The sequence below is a fragment of the Amphiprion ocellaris genome, chromosome 17 (assembly GCF_022539595.1).
Source record: "Amphiprion ocellaris isolate individual 3 ecotype Okinawa chromosome 17, ASM2253959v1, whole genome shotgun sequence".
In the NCBI taxonomy this organism is placed as follows: Eukaryota; Metazoa; Chordata; class Actinopteri; family Pomacentridae; genus Amphiprion; species Amphiprion ocellaris.
Window position 1 is genome coordinate 9,920,268 of NC_072782.1, and position 19,910 is coordinate 9,940,177.

Sequence of the window (19,910 nt, forward strand, 5' to 3'; positions counted from 1 at the left end):
GCCTAGTCTTCCAACTAAAATTAAATAATTAACATCATGGAGACTTTTTGTCTGTCAAAATGAGTTGGGTTCACACAATGTGGCTGTGGATGCAGATTTATGTTCCCACAACACAAGTAATACAAGTCCATGGACACACACACATGCACCCACACACAAAGCAGGACACATAGAAGTGCATTAGCCTCAATCCTATTTAATCCCCTCTCCCTAATATGGATGGTGAAAGCTAAGACATGTTGTTGACGTATACTATCTCTTTTAAAACCCTATTTATTATTTCAATTCATTTTTATTCACTGGATTTCAAGGTATTTTTTTGTTCCAACCAAATATTAAAACAAAAATCCTGCATTATCTTGCTTAAGTTGGAGTCATTAAATGTACTGCTTTTATGAATGAATATTTTAAGCCACCAAAGTAGAGGCTTTGTGTTGAAACTGTAATACTTAACACCTCTACACTGACAGTGCTCCCTCTTCTTAGGTGTGTGTGATGTGGGAAGTGTGTGTTGTTGGTAGAACTTGTTCCCACTGCTAATGATGCATTTTACAAGGCCATTGAACTATTTATTCTTAAGCAGCTGTTGTCTGGTGCCTATCTAACACAAAGGTAGCAAATTAACTGACACCATTTACTGCATTTGATATTTATATGGTTCCACTTCTGCTTAAACAAAGAAGGGAAAGTGTTCCAACTAAACAACGCTGCAGATGTTTTATTTTCTGTGTGGAATGAGACACCAGTGGAACATGTCCACATAACCATAAAGAAAGGATTTCTGCTGTGAAGGACACATTGCTCATACAAAAAGCTCTTTTATTGTGGAGAACGCACTGTTCCCTAAGGGTCATATGTGATGAGATCACCTCATTACAAGGCCACTGAAACACAAGTGCCTATGGACGTGTGGAAAATATGCAAACACAGGTTAACAAAACACAACGGTCTTGTTGCTATCTCTCTCTGCCTCCCCCCTACATTCTCACACACTCAGTCATCTATCCAGTAAATTGTGAGTAGAAACACTTGTAAGTACACTGTTGCATCAAAAAAAATGTCCTCAGAGCCCATTTCTCTCACCAACATCAGTGCACATTGATGTAATCACTGACTTTTATTTTCCCACTCCACTTACATGCACTACAGCCACATCAGTGCCATCTCTTCAACTCCAAATTAACTTGGATTATACTGTGTCCTTGCAGTTTCAAGCATGTGGACACACACAAACCCTGCATCTGTGTTTGCACACAATTGCACACACAGTTGTGAACGCAGGATCGTGCACACGTTCATGCTCGTGAGAGTTGCTCGGAAAACTAAGATAACTCAGTTGAAGCCGTCTTCCAAGCTGTTCTCATAAGCAGTTGTGCAATTGCATGCATGTGGCTGTGGTGACTGTACTGGAAGCTCATGCCATAGACAAAGCATGTAAGGACTAGTTGTTGAGATGAAGACCAGGCGGTAAGTTTGTCTTCGTCCAAGGATCCAGTTTATATCGAGCCACTTTAGGACAACATGCGGAACACCAAAGTGGCTGATCAGTAGCAAAACAAGGCTTGCATGTTTGGAAGGAACTTTTGGTGGTGATCAGGAATTTGGTATTTTAAACTGTTGCTTTCACTGACAATTGCCCTTGATGCCAACCAGGAATCTGCCACAGAGTGCCCAATTAAAGGTCATTCTTCAGGCATCTGGATCTTGTTCCCTATCGAGAGTTCTTTGCTTTAGTTTTCTCAGTTCATGGTGTTTGAAATTTTCCTGGGTGACTGAATATTTGTTGATGAAAAGGGATGTGAAAGATCTGTAGGCATTCAGTGTGATAACACCCACAAAATCCAAAGTGGCCTCTGAGCAGCAGACATACTTATGATGGTGTTCTGTTGATCTACAGACTTTATTGAGAACTTCTTGTACTTTTTGTCTGCAAAATGTCCACAAATGCTGAAACAGTCTTATGTATTGCCTTTGACAGGGAGTTTAAAAGCTGTTGGGGTTGTTGTTCCAATTGTTTTGCAGCTCTGAGGTGGCTGTCATCAATATTAAAATCGTGAGGTTTGAGAAATGATGACTACTGCCAAGGTGCAAAGCTTATTTTCTGTACTCAAGCGAGACAAATTTAATCCATTACTTCATGTGAACTTTACATTTTACTTGAAAAATGGTTTTGAACTCAACTCTTGAGGTCATCTTGTTGTATCTGGACAACACATGGCCAATTAATGGTACCCTTCCCCTTTAGAAATGAAAAGAAGAAGACAATAAAATAAGAAGATAAAATATCAGAAATATTTGGCATCCACTATTCTCTATTCCATATTTAACAGAGCCGACTTACTGTTTTTGATATTTGATGTAGATTCATTCAAATAATAGAGCCAATAAAAATGGCATCAACAGAAATAATGGGACCCTTTATCAAATATTTTCTTTAGCTATATTTGCAGTCACTGCAAATGAGCACTTTTGTAGCTCTTAATGAGATTTCTGCACTTCTTAGGAGGTGGTTTGGCCCACACTTCTGTTCAACAGATAGAAATCAGGACTCATAGTCGGCCACTTTCCAAAGGTCAACCTTTTTTTCTTTTCAACTGCTCTTGGGTGCTTTTAGATAATTATTTGGGTGATTATCCTGTTGGAGAAGCCACGACCTGTGATAATCCCTTGATTTAGTTGTGACCTGCACAGGTTAACAGCACCCTGTGGGAAACAGAGGAAAGCAACCGCATAACACCACTGAGCCTCTTTCAAGTTTCACGGTAGGGATGGTGCTAAGTTTCCTTTTTTTTTCCTTCTGTGAACATATAATTAATGAGAAATACCAAAAAGCTTTAATTCTGTTTCATTTGTCTAATGAAAACTGTCCCACACACATTGTTTCTTGTGAATATGCATTTAAGGAAATTCTGTTCTGTTTTTTTTAATGTCCTTATTTATTACCTGAGATCTTCCTGAGAGCACTTTCATGACGTATGACGTGCGATGATCTTGGAGGTTAACTTGTACTTGCTTTGAAGTTTTCCTTTGGTTCTTTTTTGCACCATTTGAACTATCCTTCTGTTCAGACCATTTTCCTCTTGGAGTTACATCCAGCGAGGTTGGCTACAGTCCCGTGGTCCTTAAATGTCTTAATATCATTAGCAACTGTGGTTGGAGGAGTATTAAACCACTCAGAGAAGGTCTTGTAGCCTTTACCTTGAACATGCTTGGCAGTAATTTTCTTTCTTATCTCCTCAGACAACTATTTTCTTTTTTTTATCTAGTTCACTCCAACAATGCGAAAACAACAAAAAAAACGTGATGCCAAGGATCTTTTGTCTTATCTGAGTCTGCGACTGAACTGTAAACAGTCATGTGGGGGTGTAGTTGTACGTTAACAGAGAATTGTGTTGAGCGTGTTCGTTTTTTGAGATAGAAGACAAACTACTTCTCTCCAATTAAGCGGTTTATTTTGTAAATATTAGTGTCTCAAAAGAGTCTTGTACAAGGACATTTTCTGTTTGGAACAGCCTCCCAGAAAACGATAAAGTCTGATATGAACAGAGCATTTTATTCAGTATGGTGAAATGTGATTGGTTATAAAACACAAACATATAATTCAAATATTGAAATATGATTGGCTAAAGGTGGGGATAAACCATGGTTTAGACTTAGCTCCATATCTCTCGGCACAGGATTCATCCAATCCCCAGGAGCCACACCCTGTAAAAAGAACCCTCCTGCAAACTTCTTCCCGCTCTCTACCTGTTAGTCTATTCCTTTGATAGCTGTGATGTGATGCAGCTACTGGTGGTATCTCAAAGGTACCGATGTGTGTGTGTGCAGCTCTAACTTTCCAGCTTGACCCGTCTGTATCCATCATGTATTTAACCCTTCAGAGCCTGGGGTTAATGCTCTCTCTCTATTCAGGTCAACACAACCCATATGTCAATTACACAACAATTGTTATTAATATCAATATTGTATTACTCATATGTGATATCAATTTCAGTGTTCAGCTGGTGGTGCCTTAAAATAGTAAATCCTAACAATTGCAAAATACCAGGGATACAATATCTTTGCACAATTACATAAAATGGTTAATGAATATAAGTAGCACAATAAGTGTGCCCAAAACTAAGAAAAAAAAAGATTTTCCTCTAATAGTGTACTCAAGGAAGAGGGGAAGGAAATGGCATTAAACTATTCCAGTAAGTACAAATTACTGAAATAAACCACTTAAGCACATACATGTTGTAAATGTAACTTGTTATGACCCCACTCTGTTTGTAAGAGCTTGGAATGATTCCTGTTTCCTTCTGTGTGAAGTTACTGAGGTATTAATGTGGCCTGCAGCGACATAATATCTCTTCACAAGAAACAACTGTTGAGAGCATTGAGTGACCGTGCATAAATAAGCTTCAGTGACTCTGCCAGTACCTAAGCTACAATATGGTTACAACACACTGATTGTCAATGCACTCAGTCTTTCACTGAAGTTACAAGGATCATGATAATAAAAGAGTACAGCAAGATTCCTGTGTCTGACTGGATCAGCAAGAAGAGGGGCAGCAGTCATGTGTTTATCCGGACTTGGCACACAGGGTAACATTTTGATCTCGCTCAACCACACTCCAGAGACAATGTCATTACCACGACACAAAGCCAAAATAACAGTAAAGTTCTCTGCTGGAGTTAGTGTCTGGTTAACCACTAGCATTCATCCCGCAATATGTGCCATTACTGCCTTGTCTAGTGCCTGTTTGTATTCTGGTGTGTGCGTTAATGTGTGAGGGAGAAGAGAGAAAACTGAGGACCAGGAAGAGGTTGAAAACCATCATTCAGTGTCTTAGGGAGATGCTGGGCTACAACAAGACACCTGAACGGCTTCACTGCTCCTTGGTTTCTCCAAATCTCTCAATCTGTATTTGAGGGAATTAGAACCGCACTCCTTAAAGATGTGCTTTGAAGCAAGCAATGTTTTTTTTCTCCAAACCTTACCCTATCATTTTGTACCTAAACCTAACAAGACCTGAACCATAGCAATGGCAGTGTTAGCATTCAGAGAAAACAGTTTTATTTTTGATGTCACAAATTCTGTTGTCATTCTGCTGATAACAAACACCAAACACTGACTTCAAAACTTCAATATTGGGGTATACAACTTCACTACTTTCCAAAGCACTGCCTCGTTGCCATGTTATAATGCACTTGAAAAACTGACTCATGTTAGTTCTACCAGAACTCCACAACACAATTTCTGCTTTGGTAATGCTAACTTTGTTGTTTTTTTTACTTTTAACTTCAACACATTTGGTCCACTGATGTCAAAGCTTCTTGGAAGAAGGTCACATCTTGAGCCTCCACATTCTCCTCAACAGCGTGGATGACTTCATCCCTCACTGCCACAAAACACAGAGGTCTCTGACAGATGCCACTTGCTTGAACTTTTCGGGAGGAGCGGAACCGGTGTGTTTCCATTGTTTGCTTTGATTCTTTTATTTGAGATCAAAGTGGTGAAACAGTGTCTCATCATGGGTCACAGTTCTCCTGAGGAATTTGGCCTGAAAACAAGCCAAATTCATCCTTGCCATTTCTATTCTTCTCAACTTCTTATCTGGTGTCAGCATTCAAAGTGAACGACAACAAACCTTTGAGTTTTTGTGGACAGTGAAATAAGGCTTGATAGTATACGGCTATGTACCAAAAAAGAAATTACGCCCTTTGTTCCTGGGTGAGGCCGAGAACTTTTTGATGTACCCTTGTAAGTTAGTCATGCTTCCATATTCACAATTCACAGCTCTTTGACAGAGTTCAGCTAGAGAGGAGCCTCCCAGATACAGTACGATGCTAAAGCATAGCCAACTTTCTGTTTTTTGTTCTGAATGAATGTGTTGGGTCATAGGACTGGAGAGCACATCATTTCCTTCTGATCTAGAAAACAACTCCTGTATTGACTTTGTGTATCGGTTCTGTTGGTTTCTAAAGACAGTGTGGATTCTATGAGTGAGTGTGTGTGTGTCTGTGTGTGTGTCTGAGAGAGAGAGTGGGTGAGGCGGGCAGCATTGATAGGAATCTTTACGGATGCAAGAAAGCAACAACAGCACAAGAAGGCACTTGAAGAGCAAGAGAGATCATGTGTCTGCACGAAATCTCAAGTGCTATGTACTCGTGTGTGTGAAAGAGAGAGCATGTGTGTGTGTGTAAGGGGTATATGCAGATATATATTTCTGCTGCAAAACAGACCCAACATAAATACAGGAGACTGTTGAAACACATCCATTAAAGACGATGGTGAATGACAGTCTCAGTTATGAGCATTTGTGCATGAGATCTATTTTAAATCTTTACGCACCAGAGCAAAGCCAAGGAGAAGGATGGGTGGCTGCTCCCATATTGTAACTGCTGCTGAGGGAGAGTTCAGCAACATAAGAATAAATGGTGCATAGAGCCATAAATACATGCTGCTGGTTTGTACACAATAGATTAGTAGCCTGCTGTAAGCCTTACAGAATGTTAATTTGTGCTAGATCTGTGTGAGGCTGATATACATTAAGTTTTGGGTCATAAAGTCTGAAACCCAACACTATTGTGTGGAGGTATATACCACTGTAGAATATAGTCCTGCAGTTATATTTTCATGTGCTTGATTGAGATGGAAAAGGTGGTTAAATTGCTAAAAAAATTAAAATGACATGTCACTTGGGAAAATGGAGAAGGGTCCCTAGATCGGTAAATGAAAATGTATTTAACACAGCAGTCAAGTGGTGTTAAACTCAGAAAAGTAAGCTGGTATAGGAGAAGTAATGTACACATAAAGATAATGACATAAATTAGATGAAAATACTGAAAGGAGACAGAAACACAAATCACAAATGACAGACGGGATCAAAGCTTGTCACTGGAAGTCAATCAGTTTGAAAACTGATCCCACTGACAGTTTTTTTGCATTTAGAAAAAAATGTATCATTAAAAAAAGTGATTGTGAAAACAGAAAATGGCCTCTCTTGTTGGTCACATTAAAATGTCTGCAAATTAGTAGTTTGATTCAAACAAAAAATACCATGACTCCAGAGAATGTATAAAGTAAAATAAAGCAGACATATATGGGTTTGTTTATTTCCTGCTATATATATATATATATATATATATATATATATATATATATATATATATATATGGTGGTATGATGGAGGATGTTTTTTGATTATAGATGTAGCCAAAGTTTCCAGTAATGAGGCAAATGTATGTAAAAGTAATCCCTGTGATTGAATAAGCTCAGACTTCAGACTGCTCTGAACATGCGGTTTCCAATGTTTTTTGCTCTACTTTTGCTATGAGGTGAAGTCGTTCATCAGCTCCAGCCACAGCACGCTAACAAACTGTGGTCTTCTTGGTAAATGTATATACAGATTCTTCCAAAACAGTGTAACTGAATAGTGCCATTAGACACTTACTGTACTCCTGAATAAGCAACATTGCAGATACCACATAGCTGCTTGGTAACAGCAGAATAATGTTTTCCTAGCTACGTTATCTTTAATGTCAGCAGACATTATTCACTTCAGTCTGCATTTGATTGCATTTCTTACATGTACACCTATTATCAGTGGAATATATAGAAAAAATCTGCATATGGCTTGTGATTGAAATAAAAAATCCTCTTATATTTTGCATGATAAATACGTAATGAGCGCAATATTTATCAGACAGACATACCGCTGTAACCCTTGTTGCTGCTGTCCACTCTGATATTTACATCAAATTCAGGCTTGAAAATGTACAAGTCTTTTTCAAAAGTTGCCATTTCCAATTAAGAACAAGAAATTATGTTACTGAGTAAGTTTAGAGTTTGCTTTTGGAATTTCAACATTAGCAATCGGATTAGGTGGTGCTCACAAGCAAAGGTTTCAGGAAAGTCTGCCAATTAGAAGAAAGTAGACTTTTAAGAGCAGTGGGGTTTAAAAAGTCTGGTACTGATGTTGCCTGTTTCACGCAAAGGCTTGAATTGTGAATTATACAAAGCTCCTCTAGTCCCAGAATAACAATGTAGAGCGCAAAATGCATATAATATGTCCCTTTAATAATCACAAAAACTGCCGGTCTAACACCCGAGTGGAGTTGGAACTTTGGCATTGTTTTCTCTTATTTTAAACCTCTTTTACCGCTCAATCACTGTAAGAACCATTACGCATTATTTTAGAAGACCTTAAATATGGAGCTACCTGTGAAAACAATAAGATGACTTCAGCTCATTTAAATGATTCTCCTTTCTTTCCTGATCAAGCTCATGCACACGCACATACAGGTACGCAGCCAGACAAAGACAAACGGGCAAACACACACACACTCATAGTGCCGACTCCATACAGGATTATAGGGCAGGTCCATAGGGGACTGAAATGTACTACTGCTGTCTTTGTGGAGCAGAACATAATGTTCCCCCACTACCACACCGTGGAATATGGTGAGCCAGCTCAACTTGCTCTAGGGGAATTGGAGTGGAGAACTGGCCTTAGCAACTAACCTTTGTGTGTGTGTGTGTGCCCTGTGTGTGTATCCATGTGTGTGTGCAGTCTTGTTGCCTCCGCATACGTGTGTGTAGATGAGTTTGTGTTGGTGGGGAGTGTGCGTGTGCATTGAAACTTTAAGATCAAACAGCGAGCCAGGTGATTTCTCCAGAGAGGCTTGCTGCCCGGGCAATCGCTGATGCAACCCCTGGGCACCCCTGGAGAACACTAACCTTAATTATACATAAGCAACAGAAGGGATAACATTTTAGTCCTCTCATGCTGCAAGAAATTGCCTATATATAAAGTTCACCCATCTTGAGATGTAAAACAAACATATATGCATGAGGTCTGAATTAAATAACCCCTGCCACATTCACCTTTTGGTAAATAATGCTTCAGAGGGAAGAAGGGAGAGGAACTGTAAAAGGAATTATTCTGGCTAGTAAAACAAGGAAACAACAACTGGCCCAATTCTGTCCCGGGTCCCAAAAACAGCAGGCAGTGTGTGTTTGTGTATTAAGTGGAGGATACATGCATACTGTACAGGCTACTGCAGAGCATGCATGTTTACACACACTTTCCTTTATATATACATGCAAAGAAATACGCAGGCAAAATCGTACTGTTACACAAACACATACATGCCCGCAAAAGATTGTACAGTAGCCGAACTGTTGCTTTCGGCAGCGCAGGAAGGCCAGCTCCTCTGGCTGTGTCTCTCTCACCAACATTCCCTGCTAACCACACCGTCCTCATCAGGCACAGTGCCAGTGACATAAGCGTGTGGTAGCATTAAAAAGAAACCTCTGGGATGGCGTTTCTTTTTCTCTTTTACTTTTCCCGTTTCAGTTATTATTGTGGTTCTACCATGTGGAAACCTCATTGAAGCTGGTGTATTTTTTCATGGCACTGATGACCCCCCCACCCTCCCTCCTGCCCCCATCCGCCTCCCATCCCCATAACATTTTCAAGCCGTTAATATGCAGGGTTTTGGCACTGTTTTATTGAGCATAGGGGGCCACTGACTGAGGGACATTTATATTCTCCGCAGACCCATCTGTTTTCAACTTGCTGGCATTGTACGCTCACCAATCCCTATACATTAGTTTGTGGTCTGTGTTCCTTACCACCCAGTCACTACTCATGTCTGTTCTGATGAGACCGGGATAGGCAAACTGCATAATTGCACCCACTCACTAACTTTTACAGCCCCACTCTCAGTAGGCCGTGGAAGTCGCCCATCATTAGCCTTGGACCAATGAGACGGTAAGCTCCAGTAGGTATGGGTGGGTCTGGGTGACAGGACATTACCTCACGCACCAGGCGCTCACCAGCATTCCAGTAAACCATGAGATGGTGCTTGGAAACTCATACTAGTTTTTCTCTGTTTCTCTTTCTTCTTCGCCACAAATGCCTCACAGATGCTCACTCCTGCTTCCCATGCTCGGACTTCACATTTGTATATATGCCTTTAACAAAAAGAGAAGAAGAAATGGGGAAAAAAAGGAAGCGAGTATTCAAAGGAAGTAGACATATTTTAGGAGGTGCTATGACATCTTAAGAATCCTTGTGCTAAATTGTCTCCTTAATTTGCATGTGTACAAAAAATTTCCACAAATCCAGAAAAAAAAAAAAAACTAGGTCACTGCCTGACTTTGCAGAGTTGCACGACAGACTCTGAAGCAAACAAGCAGTGAAATACTCAGCAGGTACCGGTGTTTACATTGATGACACTGTGTGACTCAAACCGAATGAACTGTAGCTGTTGCAGTGATTGTGTTTACTGCTGAAGTTAAAACCCAAAGTCAACAGACACAAACAAAGAAAAATGCTCTTTAAAGCCAAATCACTAATTATATCTACTAGTTTTTGGGTTTTTTTTTGCATCGTTTCACATGATGCATAGTATGTTAGACATTATGTTGTCACGATGGCGCCTTCTTGTCTGCGTGTGTGTAGATGTGACGCGTTCTCATGATCTCCATGTGAGAACTCAGTCATATATAACCAAAGCTTAATTACATAGGGTTCACGCTAAATACCGATCAATGAAACTGCTGCAGCTCATGTATATTGCAAGAGATTAGTTTAATAAGTGTTACTCCACTAGGTGCGGTATAGGACTTTATAAAAAGAGAACAGATGAATTTGTAAAAGAACAGTCATCCGTCATTATAGAAATTATTTTTTTGTTCTGTTCAATGCAAAGCAAAGGGAAATGAGTGTCCGTGAAACCCTGAGGTGATCTAAGATCTTACTCAAGCTCCTGGGCCAAATTTTTGAAAAATATGCAGAGAACCTTTGCGGGGCCTCCTAACTATCTTACATAAATTTTGCAAGAACATATGGCCCATGTTTGTGGTTGTGTCAGTGAGGTTTATTGATTTGCATCCAAGATAGGACGTTTCGAACATCTACAAGCTTCAACATCCGAGCCAAGGTGGATGCAGCATGTGCACAGCATGTGTATGTGTGGGTCGGTGTACATGTTTGGACACGGATAAGTGTTATGTGCAGGCATCCTTGCATAGAGGTGATCTAACTCAGTCCTGGCACCAAAAGGGAGAGAAAGGCTGTTGTTGAGTTACATTATGCTATTAAAGCCATTATTATTTTCATTAATCTGCCTTCACTAACAGCTCCCCTCCTTTCTTTTCAAGTTTATGTTTTGTGTTGCGCTCTTAGTAGATGGTTTTACAGTACGGACATAATTTTCGGGTAATGAGTCTGACAGTTGCACTCTCTCTTTCTTTTCACCTTTATCTCTCTTCGTTTCCTCTTGGCTCAACACACTTAGCTCTCCTTTTATCTGAAGTGGTGATTTACAAACACCAGTTTGTGTCTACAGACCCGGGGTTGGCTGTTGTCTGCCAGTCTGACTAGCCAGCTGGTAAATATTAAGACCATGTGCGTAACTGTGTGTGTGTGTGTGTGTGTGTGTGTGTGCGTGTGTGTGTGTATTTTGGAGTTAAGGAGTTGAACTCATCTCCTGTGTTGCTGAGACTGTTTTCCAAGCAAAGGTGAGAATTTGTATAGTTCCAAATAGATGTCTCAGCAGAGTTTAGTACCTGAAATAGCAAACCCTTATTTATATACAATAAAATGCAATAGTAAATCTGTGTTGAAGAAAATACCAGTTCGATTATGTTTTCCAGGAACATAAGAAGTTGTTCTAAAATGTTGTTAGTTAGCATGTTTGGCAAGTTGGAAAAATACTGAGACTGAACATATGAATTAAAAGTTATATTGACATTGGTTTTCCACCAAAATATTAACTTGAAGTGCTTCAGTTTGTCAGTCAGTCCATCCGTCTATACCTCTATCAATTTCTCAGAAAGGCTTTGAGAGAATTTCTTAAAATGTGGCACAAACATTAACCTGGACTCAAAGAAGAACAGACTAGATTTTGGTTGTTAAAGGTCACAGGTTGAAGTTACTGTCTGTCCCATCTTGTAAATGCAGTTCATCAGGAATGCCTCGAGGGAGTTTTATTACACCAGTCATACGACCACAAAGTGATAATTCTAGTTGAAGGTTATGTTTAGGCACCGCATGGCAGCACTTGGTTAGGTTTGGGGAAAAACTGTGGTCTCAGTTAATACAGAAAAAGTCCACAGTGACTTAAGACACAACATGTTTAACATTTAACTGAAACCACAGCCCTTCCCTAACCTTCACTGAAGTGCCTTTGTTGCCTAAACCTCAGACGGGGGTCCGGGTGTGAACTGTGGCCTTGATCTGGTGTCGCAGTCATGTGGTTTGCACACCCACCACCCTGACCACGTCCCCGGCGCCTCGAATATTGTTCATAAATGTAGCGCTTCATTCATTTTAGAAAGAACAAAATAGAAAAAGCCCTGTAACCCCCCGCAATCCCAAAAAATGCTATCCAGTGATTACGCTTGTTACTGCAACATAACTGGGAACACTTCAGTGAGACAAGGCTGGGAGTAGGAGACTGTTACATCTTTAACATGAATCAAAACAAGGCAAACACGCTTGGAATGAGTCGGGGTAGGAGAGGATGTCACAATGATTTCTCTTTATTTGGTTATTGTGATAAATAGGCATCAGATTTGCATGTTTGTACAACTTCCACTTAGAAGAAAATTTGCGTTTAAAAAAAAAGCTCTAGCACATAATGAGCATCACAACATCAGTTTTTTTTGTCTGTTTGAATCACTCATCAATCATATTTTTTACCCCCAAAACAAGATACCATATGATAACCATAGCCTCCTTTCACTTTTTCCAATTGAGAAACACAATAGATTCTTTGGACTATCTTTCATCAACAGTTGCAGCTGTGATATTGTAGTTGTAATCAAGCGATCCATATGAAGGTCTGCTGGAAGGTGGCATATTTTATAGACACAACGCATTGAAGGAAGGCAAACAAGAACACATCCTAGTTTGGATGCATATGTGCTGTTTCCTTACTTCATTTCGAACACGTGATGGTTTAATGTGCACATTTTGTCTTCTGAGTGTTGTTTATGACCTCCCTTCGCTTGGCTTCTCTGTTGGCGGTGTCAATAAAGTGATGCAATGCTATTGAAATTCATGCACCTAGCAGATACAGCATAAACTACCACGATTGTACTGGTGTGGGACATGCAAACTTTTGTGTTGTCTTTCGTGTCACCGTAAATCTTTGCTGGCAGGTTCAAATGAAGTAAAAATCACGTGACACAAACACCATTTCCAAATGCTGTTCAGTGATTTCATATTCTGAATAGAAGGGGGCTGATTCATAATGGCTTGCAGCGTTCCTCTGATCTGTTTTTTATTTCGCCTTATTGGACTCAGGTGTAGCAGTTGTATTAGCCATAAAATTTGTTTCTGAGAAATGATAAAGAACATGGCAAGACAAGTGAACTTGTATTTGTCAATAATAAGTAAGTACTAATAAGTACTGCACGGTCCACTTTCTACTCTGACCTGATCAATACCAGCTCCAACAACCCCAAGTCCCTCTTCTCAACTGTCAATAAACTCCTTGCCCCCCCGGACACCGTCTCAAACTCGTTCACCACTGACAAGTGCAACCTATTCCTCTCTTTTTTCCATAACAAAATCATCTCCATCCACAGCAGCCTTGTCACCTCTCCCACCTCACTTGATCCCCCCTCTCCTCCACCAAACCCTCTGAACTTTCCCCCCCTGGCCCACTTCTCGCCCGTTTCCCCCCTGGACCTGCCCAAATTCATCACTGGAACTAAAAACTCCACATCCTGCCTGGACCCCATCCCCACTGACCTCCTCAAAAACTGCCTCCCTGTTATCTCCCCCCTCATCTCTAACATCATCAACACTTCCCTCAGTACTGGCTGTGTCCCCTCACCCCTCAAGCTCGCCTCTGTCTCCCCCATCCTCAAAAAACCTGGTTTGGATCCAACCTCCCCTCACAACTTCCGGCCCATCTCCAACCTCCCCTTCTTATCCAAAACATTAGAACGTGTCGTCGCTGCCCAGTTGAAAACTCATCTCACCTCCAACAACCTGTATGAAACCTTTCAATCCGGATTCCGCTCTCATCACAGCACTGAAACTGCTCTCCTCAAGGTCACCAACGATCTCCTCCTCTCCTCAGACTCTGGACAAGTCACCATCCTCATTCTTCTCGACCTCTCTGCAGCATTTGACACAATCAATCACTCCATCCTCCTGTCCCGCCTTCAATCCTCCATTAACATCACCGGCACCGCCCTCACCTGGTTCACATCATATCTCACAAATCGACAACAATTCATCAAGGTCAACAACTGCACATCCGCCACCGCCCCCCTGTCCCATGGTGTCCCTCAAGGATCGGTCCTTGGCCCCCTCCTCTTTATCCTGTACCTCCTCCCCCTCGGCAACATCATCCGCCGCCACAACCTACACTTCCATTGCTACGCCGACGATATCCAACTCTACATCTCCACCAACACCACCGCCACCACCACCCTCCCCTCTCTCTCCAGCTGCTTGGCCGACATTAAATCCTGGATGAGGAAAAATTTTCTCCTGCTAAACTGCGACAAGACTGATCTCATCTTTATTGGACCTAAATCACTCACACCATTTCCCCACCCCCCCATTACCATTGATAACACCACCCTATTTCCTTCTGCTCACATCCGCAACCTCGGTGTGATATTTGACAGCAACCTCACTTTTGAACCCCACATTAATCAGATCACCAAAACTGCCTATTTCCATCTCCGCAACATCGCCCGTCTCCGCCCCTTCCTCTCCTTCTCAGCCGCTGAAACCCTCATTCATGCCTTCGTCACTTCCCGCCTTGACTACTGCAATAGCATTCTCTTCGGCTCCACCTCCAAAGTTCTCAATAAACTTCAACTCATTCAAAACTCTGCTGCCCGACTCCTCACCCGAACCTGTTCTCACGACCATACCACCCCCGTCCTGCAGAACCTCCATTGGCTCCCCATTTCACACCGCATCCAGTACAAACTGCTTCTCCTCACCTTCAAGTCCATCCATAATCTTGCCCCCTCTTACCTTACCGATTTGCTCCTCCCCTACACCCCCCCCAGGAATCTCCGCTCCTCCCACACAAACCTCCTTTCCATCCCGCACAGGACCAGCCGGCGACATTGGGGGGACAGAGCCTTCGCCATCGCCGCCCCCACACTCTGGAACTCACTCCCCCATGCCCTCCGTGACTGCACCAACCTCACCACATTTAAATCCCTTTTAAAGACTCACCTCTTTAGATCTGCTTTCCTTAAGTGATTCTGTATTTTATCTTGAACTTGTTTTACTATCTATTGATTTTAATTAACAGTTTTGTTTTATCTTATTGTATTTTATGTACAGCGTCTTTGAGTTTTTGGAAAAGCGCTTTATAAATAAAATTTATTATTATTATTACATCCGCTACGGGAGAGTAAGCAGCACTGGCAAATTTGTGCAGGTGTTCGTGGAAAAGCACTGATGCTTCTGTCACATTTGCTAAGTTGGTTGAAGTAGCCCATGCATTTTAATAATTATGGTATGGTATAATAATGCTAAGGATCTAAAATCTCAGATTAATTATGACAGATTACATAGCAGCAGCAGTCAGATCAAAACCAAAAGTGACAAATTTGGGTGGCAAGGTGGCATTTGTTGATTTCATGTGAAACCGGGGGGGGGGGGGGGGCAAAGTAGCTCTTCTCAAAATGGATTTCCACTCTCTACATAAAGATCTGATCAAAGTTGTCAAGGGAGAGGGAGCAGAATTGGCTTGAGATCAGGAAAAAGCCATCAGATTGTGCTTCAATGAAATCCACGAGGAAATAAACAGCATTGGATGAACTGCTTGTCTTTCCTTTCATAGATTCCTGCCACATAATGTGGAACACACACAGTTCCAAAATTCAAATTGAGCCATGTTATGTTTAAGTTTTACCTTGATTTTAAACTACCTGATTGTTAGAATTTATAACAGGGATTTTTTGAAATTCAATACAAAATCTAATTTGAAATCAGTGGCACCATAGCATGGTGTTTACTCACAACAAGAAGAATTTGATTCCACATCTGGGGCCCTTCAAGCTTACGTGTTCCTCCAGTTGTACAGGTTTCGTCTGGGTGCTCTTGTTTCCCACCGCTGTCCAAGGACATTTGGGTTTGGTTAATTGGCGACTATTTTACCAATAGCTATGCAAGTGAATGAGAATGCTTGTAATGTGCCTTGTTAATGTGTCAGCCCTGTGATAGCCTGGAAGCCTGTCCAGGGTATAACCCAGCCAATGAATGTGTGCTAAGATTGGCCACTAGTCCTTTGTGACTCGTAAAAGGATAAAGGTTTATTGATGGATGGGTGAACAAATAAAATGTGAGAGTGTGAAACTAAAGTAGCTTTGCTTTAGAAGGTGTACTTTTAATGCCAGAATCAGATCAATGACAGATCTGTCGAGATTGCTTTGATTCTCGCTGCAAAGCTTTAGGAGGTGTTTACTTGAGGAAAAACAGTGTATCTAGTGCCACCTGTGTTTACATGGAGTCATCGGTTTACACATGGAGCGGGTTTTGTCACCTATTCTGCCAGCCAAGGGGCAGTAATGGAGACAGGTCATCTTCATTTCAATTTACAACACACCTACAGTAATAATAAGTAATTTTTTTTTACATTAACATTTTCTGGTAACTGTACCATGTAGACTGTGTTTTCAAAAAACCTCGAGTGACAATCTGCAAAGTGATCTACACAATCGCACTCAAATGTGAACAAAGTCTCATGGCGACTTATCTCAGGTGTTTTTGTCACCTGCATTCCTCATTTCTGCCGCTTCAGCTGTGAGCGGAAAGGTCACGTCAACAGATCCAGGGGACAGATATATGGAGATAGCTGGTCTGGCCAGTTTTCCACGGTGGCAGGATCTTACAGTAGCCTCTCTAGCAAAACTCTCATGTTACTGGTGTCTCATTTCACTAGCTCAGGGCAGTGGGCGAAACTCAACGTCCTTGGGTATGTCCTCTCTCTCCCCTTTATCTGTGTTTATCTATTGCTCAATAGCCTTTTACCATCTCGCATATTTACTTTTAAAATAAATTTTTACTGACAATGAAGGTTTGACATCTTAGCATTCCTGGTTTCTCTACATCCCTGCATTCTTTCTTACCATATATTTCCAGTTATGGTTCACAATGCTAATGTAGCTAATGAGGTGATAGGGACTGAAATCCCAGTGGGGATCCTTTGATTTTTGGTGTTACCAAAGCTAAAGTAATCATGTAACTTTGTCATCATGGAACTTAGGATCAATGAATCTTATAGTTTTGGATTCACTTGTCTTTTTAAAGCTAAATCCTGCCACTATTGCTGCGTCTCATAGGAAGACCAAAGGGTCAAATACCTTGGTGTAAGGGCCATGTTATGGTTAATGAGAACGAGTTCTTCAGAAATTAAACTCATTTATTTTCATTCATAGCAGTCACACTTAGGGGCTGAAACAATATTGGGGAAGAGGGACTCAACATTGTTTTCAGGGAGACACTAGCGTACTGAGATGTACCTTGACACACCATATGCTACATATAGTACAATTATAGATGACAGGTGACACAGACACCATCTATCCAAGGTCAGAAAGGTGCATTTGGAGAGCGGTTCACTGCTACATTACTGCGTGATGTGCATTTTTTACAGAGCATTCCACTAAAGGTTGTGGTCACACCAGAAGTGGTCCAGTGGAATTGGTTCAAATGTTCTTTAATGTAAATGGGACTGCACTCAAAGCTTTGATAATTAAACAGTGGTTTTAATTAATCAGTTATCTGTAACTTAAAGGGGAGTTTGCATTGTGTTTGTTTTGCATTTCACCGATAATGTTACGGATTTCACCATATATCACACTAACTAATCTCTGGGTGCATATAATTCTACTGGCATTAACCCTCAGTCCTACATTCAAGAGCCTCTGGGTCAAAAAAGAAAAGAATTCAGACTTGAAAATACTATATATGAGCCTGAGTGTCATCATTATGCGAGTCAGAGCACGTTTGACTGTTCCAAATACATCTGATTGTTGTCTATCACACAATGCCATCACAGAGACAATTGATTGGTCCCAGATTCACTCTGCAGAATGATAACATGCCTGAACATACAGCCAGTTTTATAAAGAACTATCTTCAACAACAAGAAGAGCAAAGAGTCATGCAGCAGATGGTGTGGCTCACAGAGCCCTGATCATGGAGTAAGTCTGGGATTACATGAGGAGACACAAGCAACTGTGGCAGCCTAAATCCACAGAAGAACTGTGGCAAGTTCTCCAAGATGCTTGGAACAACCTTTAGTTATTTTTTTTTTCTCTCTTTTAAAAAAAATTATTGCACATTGAGTGAAGTTAACTGACATATATAAACTCTTGATGGTTTTTAAAGCATCCTCCCTTTACTATGAAGTATCCTACCACTGATCCATGTACCATAGAGAGTCATAGATGCTCTCTGGGGGCTTCTAGTGGACAGGTGTGGCATGACAGAGTTTAAAAGTCAGGACACGGTGATTACGTGAACAGAGCAGTAGAAAGGAAAATGAGGGACAGAAGAGGAGGAGAGCGATACGGTGCATGTGATGAATGACAGGATGCTGTTTGCTGTTTGTTGACAAGACACAAACAAACAGTGCAGCACACAACGCACGTCAGATGCACGTCAGCTCAAACAGCCGACAAACAGTCGACAGTCGGGGTAAAGCAGGGGTCACAGTGTTGTCAAAGGGCCAAGATTCTAACTTGATTTAAGCTTTTTCAGTGGTAAGCACTAAGTGTAACATGCATCTTACTTAGCTACTCAGCAAGAGCTCATTTCAGCTTAAATCTAGCATGCTGCCTCCTAAATTAACTTCTTTGAAAACTGAGGTCTACAGTGATGGGAAAAGGAGCTTTTCGGTGATCAGAACTTACAACAACAGGTGATTAGAGCAGAGACTCCAAAAGAATAAGTAGATGACTTAAGATCATGCAGTTTTTTGTGTAGATTGCGTACCATGATTTGACTAATGTAACTCAAAAACACTGAAATCCTTTGTATGACAATTAAAGTCACCCTACGTCCAAGTGACATATCACAGATCGACATTTTTTTAACCCTTCTTGAAAAATGTCTTCTGCCTAAATTTTATCCAACATATATGTTCATTTACATTACATCCATTAATCAACGATATCTTTGGAGCTGCATAAAGAAAATATTTACTAAGAAGTGCATCACTCAAATTACTTTCTCTCTCCTATGTTTCCCTAGACATGTCAGTCCAAGGTGTTCGATCTTTCTGATGGAGTGTCCCAGTATGCATGGTTTCCTTGTCGTGAGGCCCACCAGTCAGCGTGGGGATATTCTACCTATTGGCTAAAGGTGAGACCAACATTCATCAAATATTTTACAATTGCAATAGTAATGTCCAACAGCTGTACTGCCATCTGATACTGATGTAGCTTTGGAGGATCATGTGCATTAGGTGCCTGGACTGGGAGATTAATAATGAAGTATTAAGTAATCTATGTAACAGTTTGGCCTTAGTTTACTTTTTAAAAAAGTAAAAGTTATTTAAGTATTCACTCAGGTTCCTTTTTATCGTCTCAGTATGAATACATCATATAGATCCAGCTGTAGATCTTAACCATCTGAACCCCAAGCGATTTCTTGGTGCATTTATTTGCTTCTGTTACATTTCTAGTCACTCATTTTACTGCAAACATCACAAATCCTAGATTCAACATGAGTAACATTTTTCAAGCATTTTCTAAAAATACATTTAGCATCATAAGTCATTTGGGTGAAATTTCACAGTTTCAAAATTGTGATATTTTGAGCTTAACATGACCAACATACCAGGAATGCCTGGTGATTTTTCCTGCTTTTATATTTTCTGCCTCTGATAAATAGTGCAATATTTTCAAGATGGGGTTTAGAAGA

The 19,910-nt window shown here is 40.8% G+C and overlaps 1 protein-coding gene across 2 annotated transcripts in view; it reads left to right on the top strand.

The window, feature by feature from the left end:
• The window catches only part of pappaa (pregnancy-associated plasma protein A, pappalysin 1a), a 95,989-nt gene that overhangs the window by 36,171 nt on the left and 39,908 nt on the right, over window positions 1-19,910 (top strand). For both annotated transcript variants that reach the window (XM_035955855.2, XM_023287300.3), the window contains exon 11: window positions 19,239-19,349. In XM_035955855.2, the coding sequence (XP_035811748.2) occupies window positions 19,239-19,349 (111 nt within the window). The remainder of the gene's footprint in view (window positions 1-19,238; window positions 19,350-19,910) is intronic.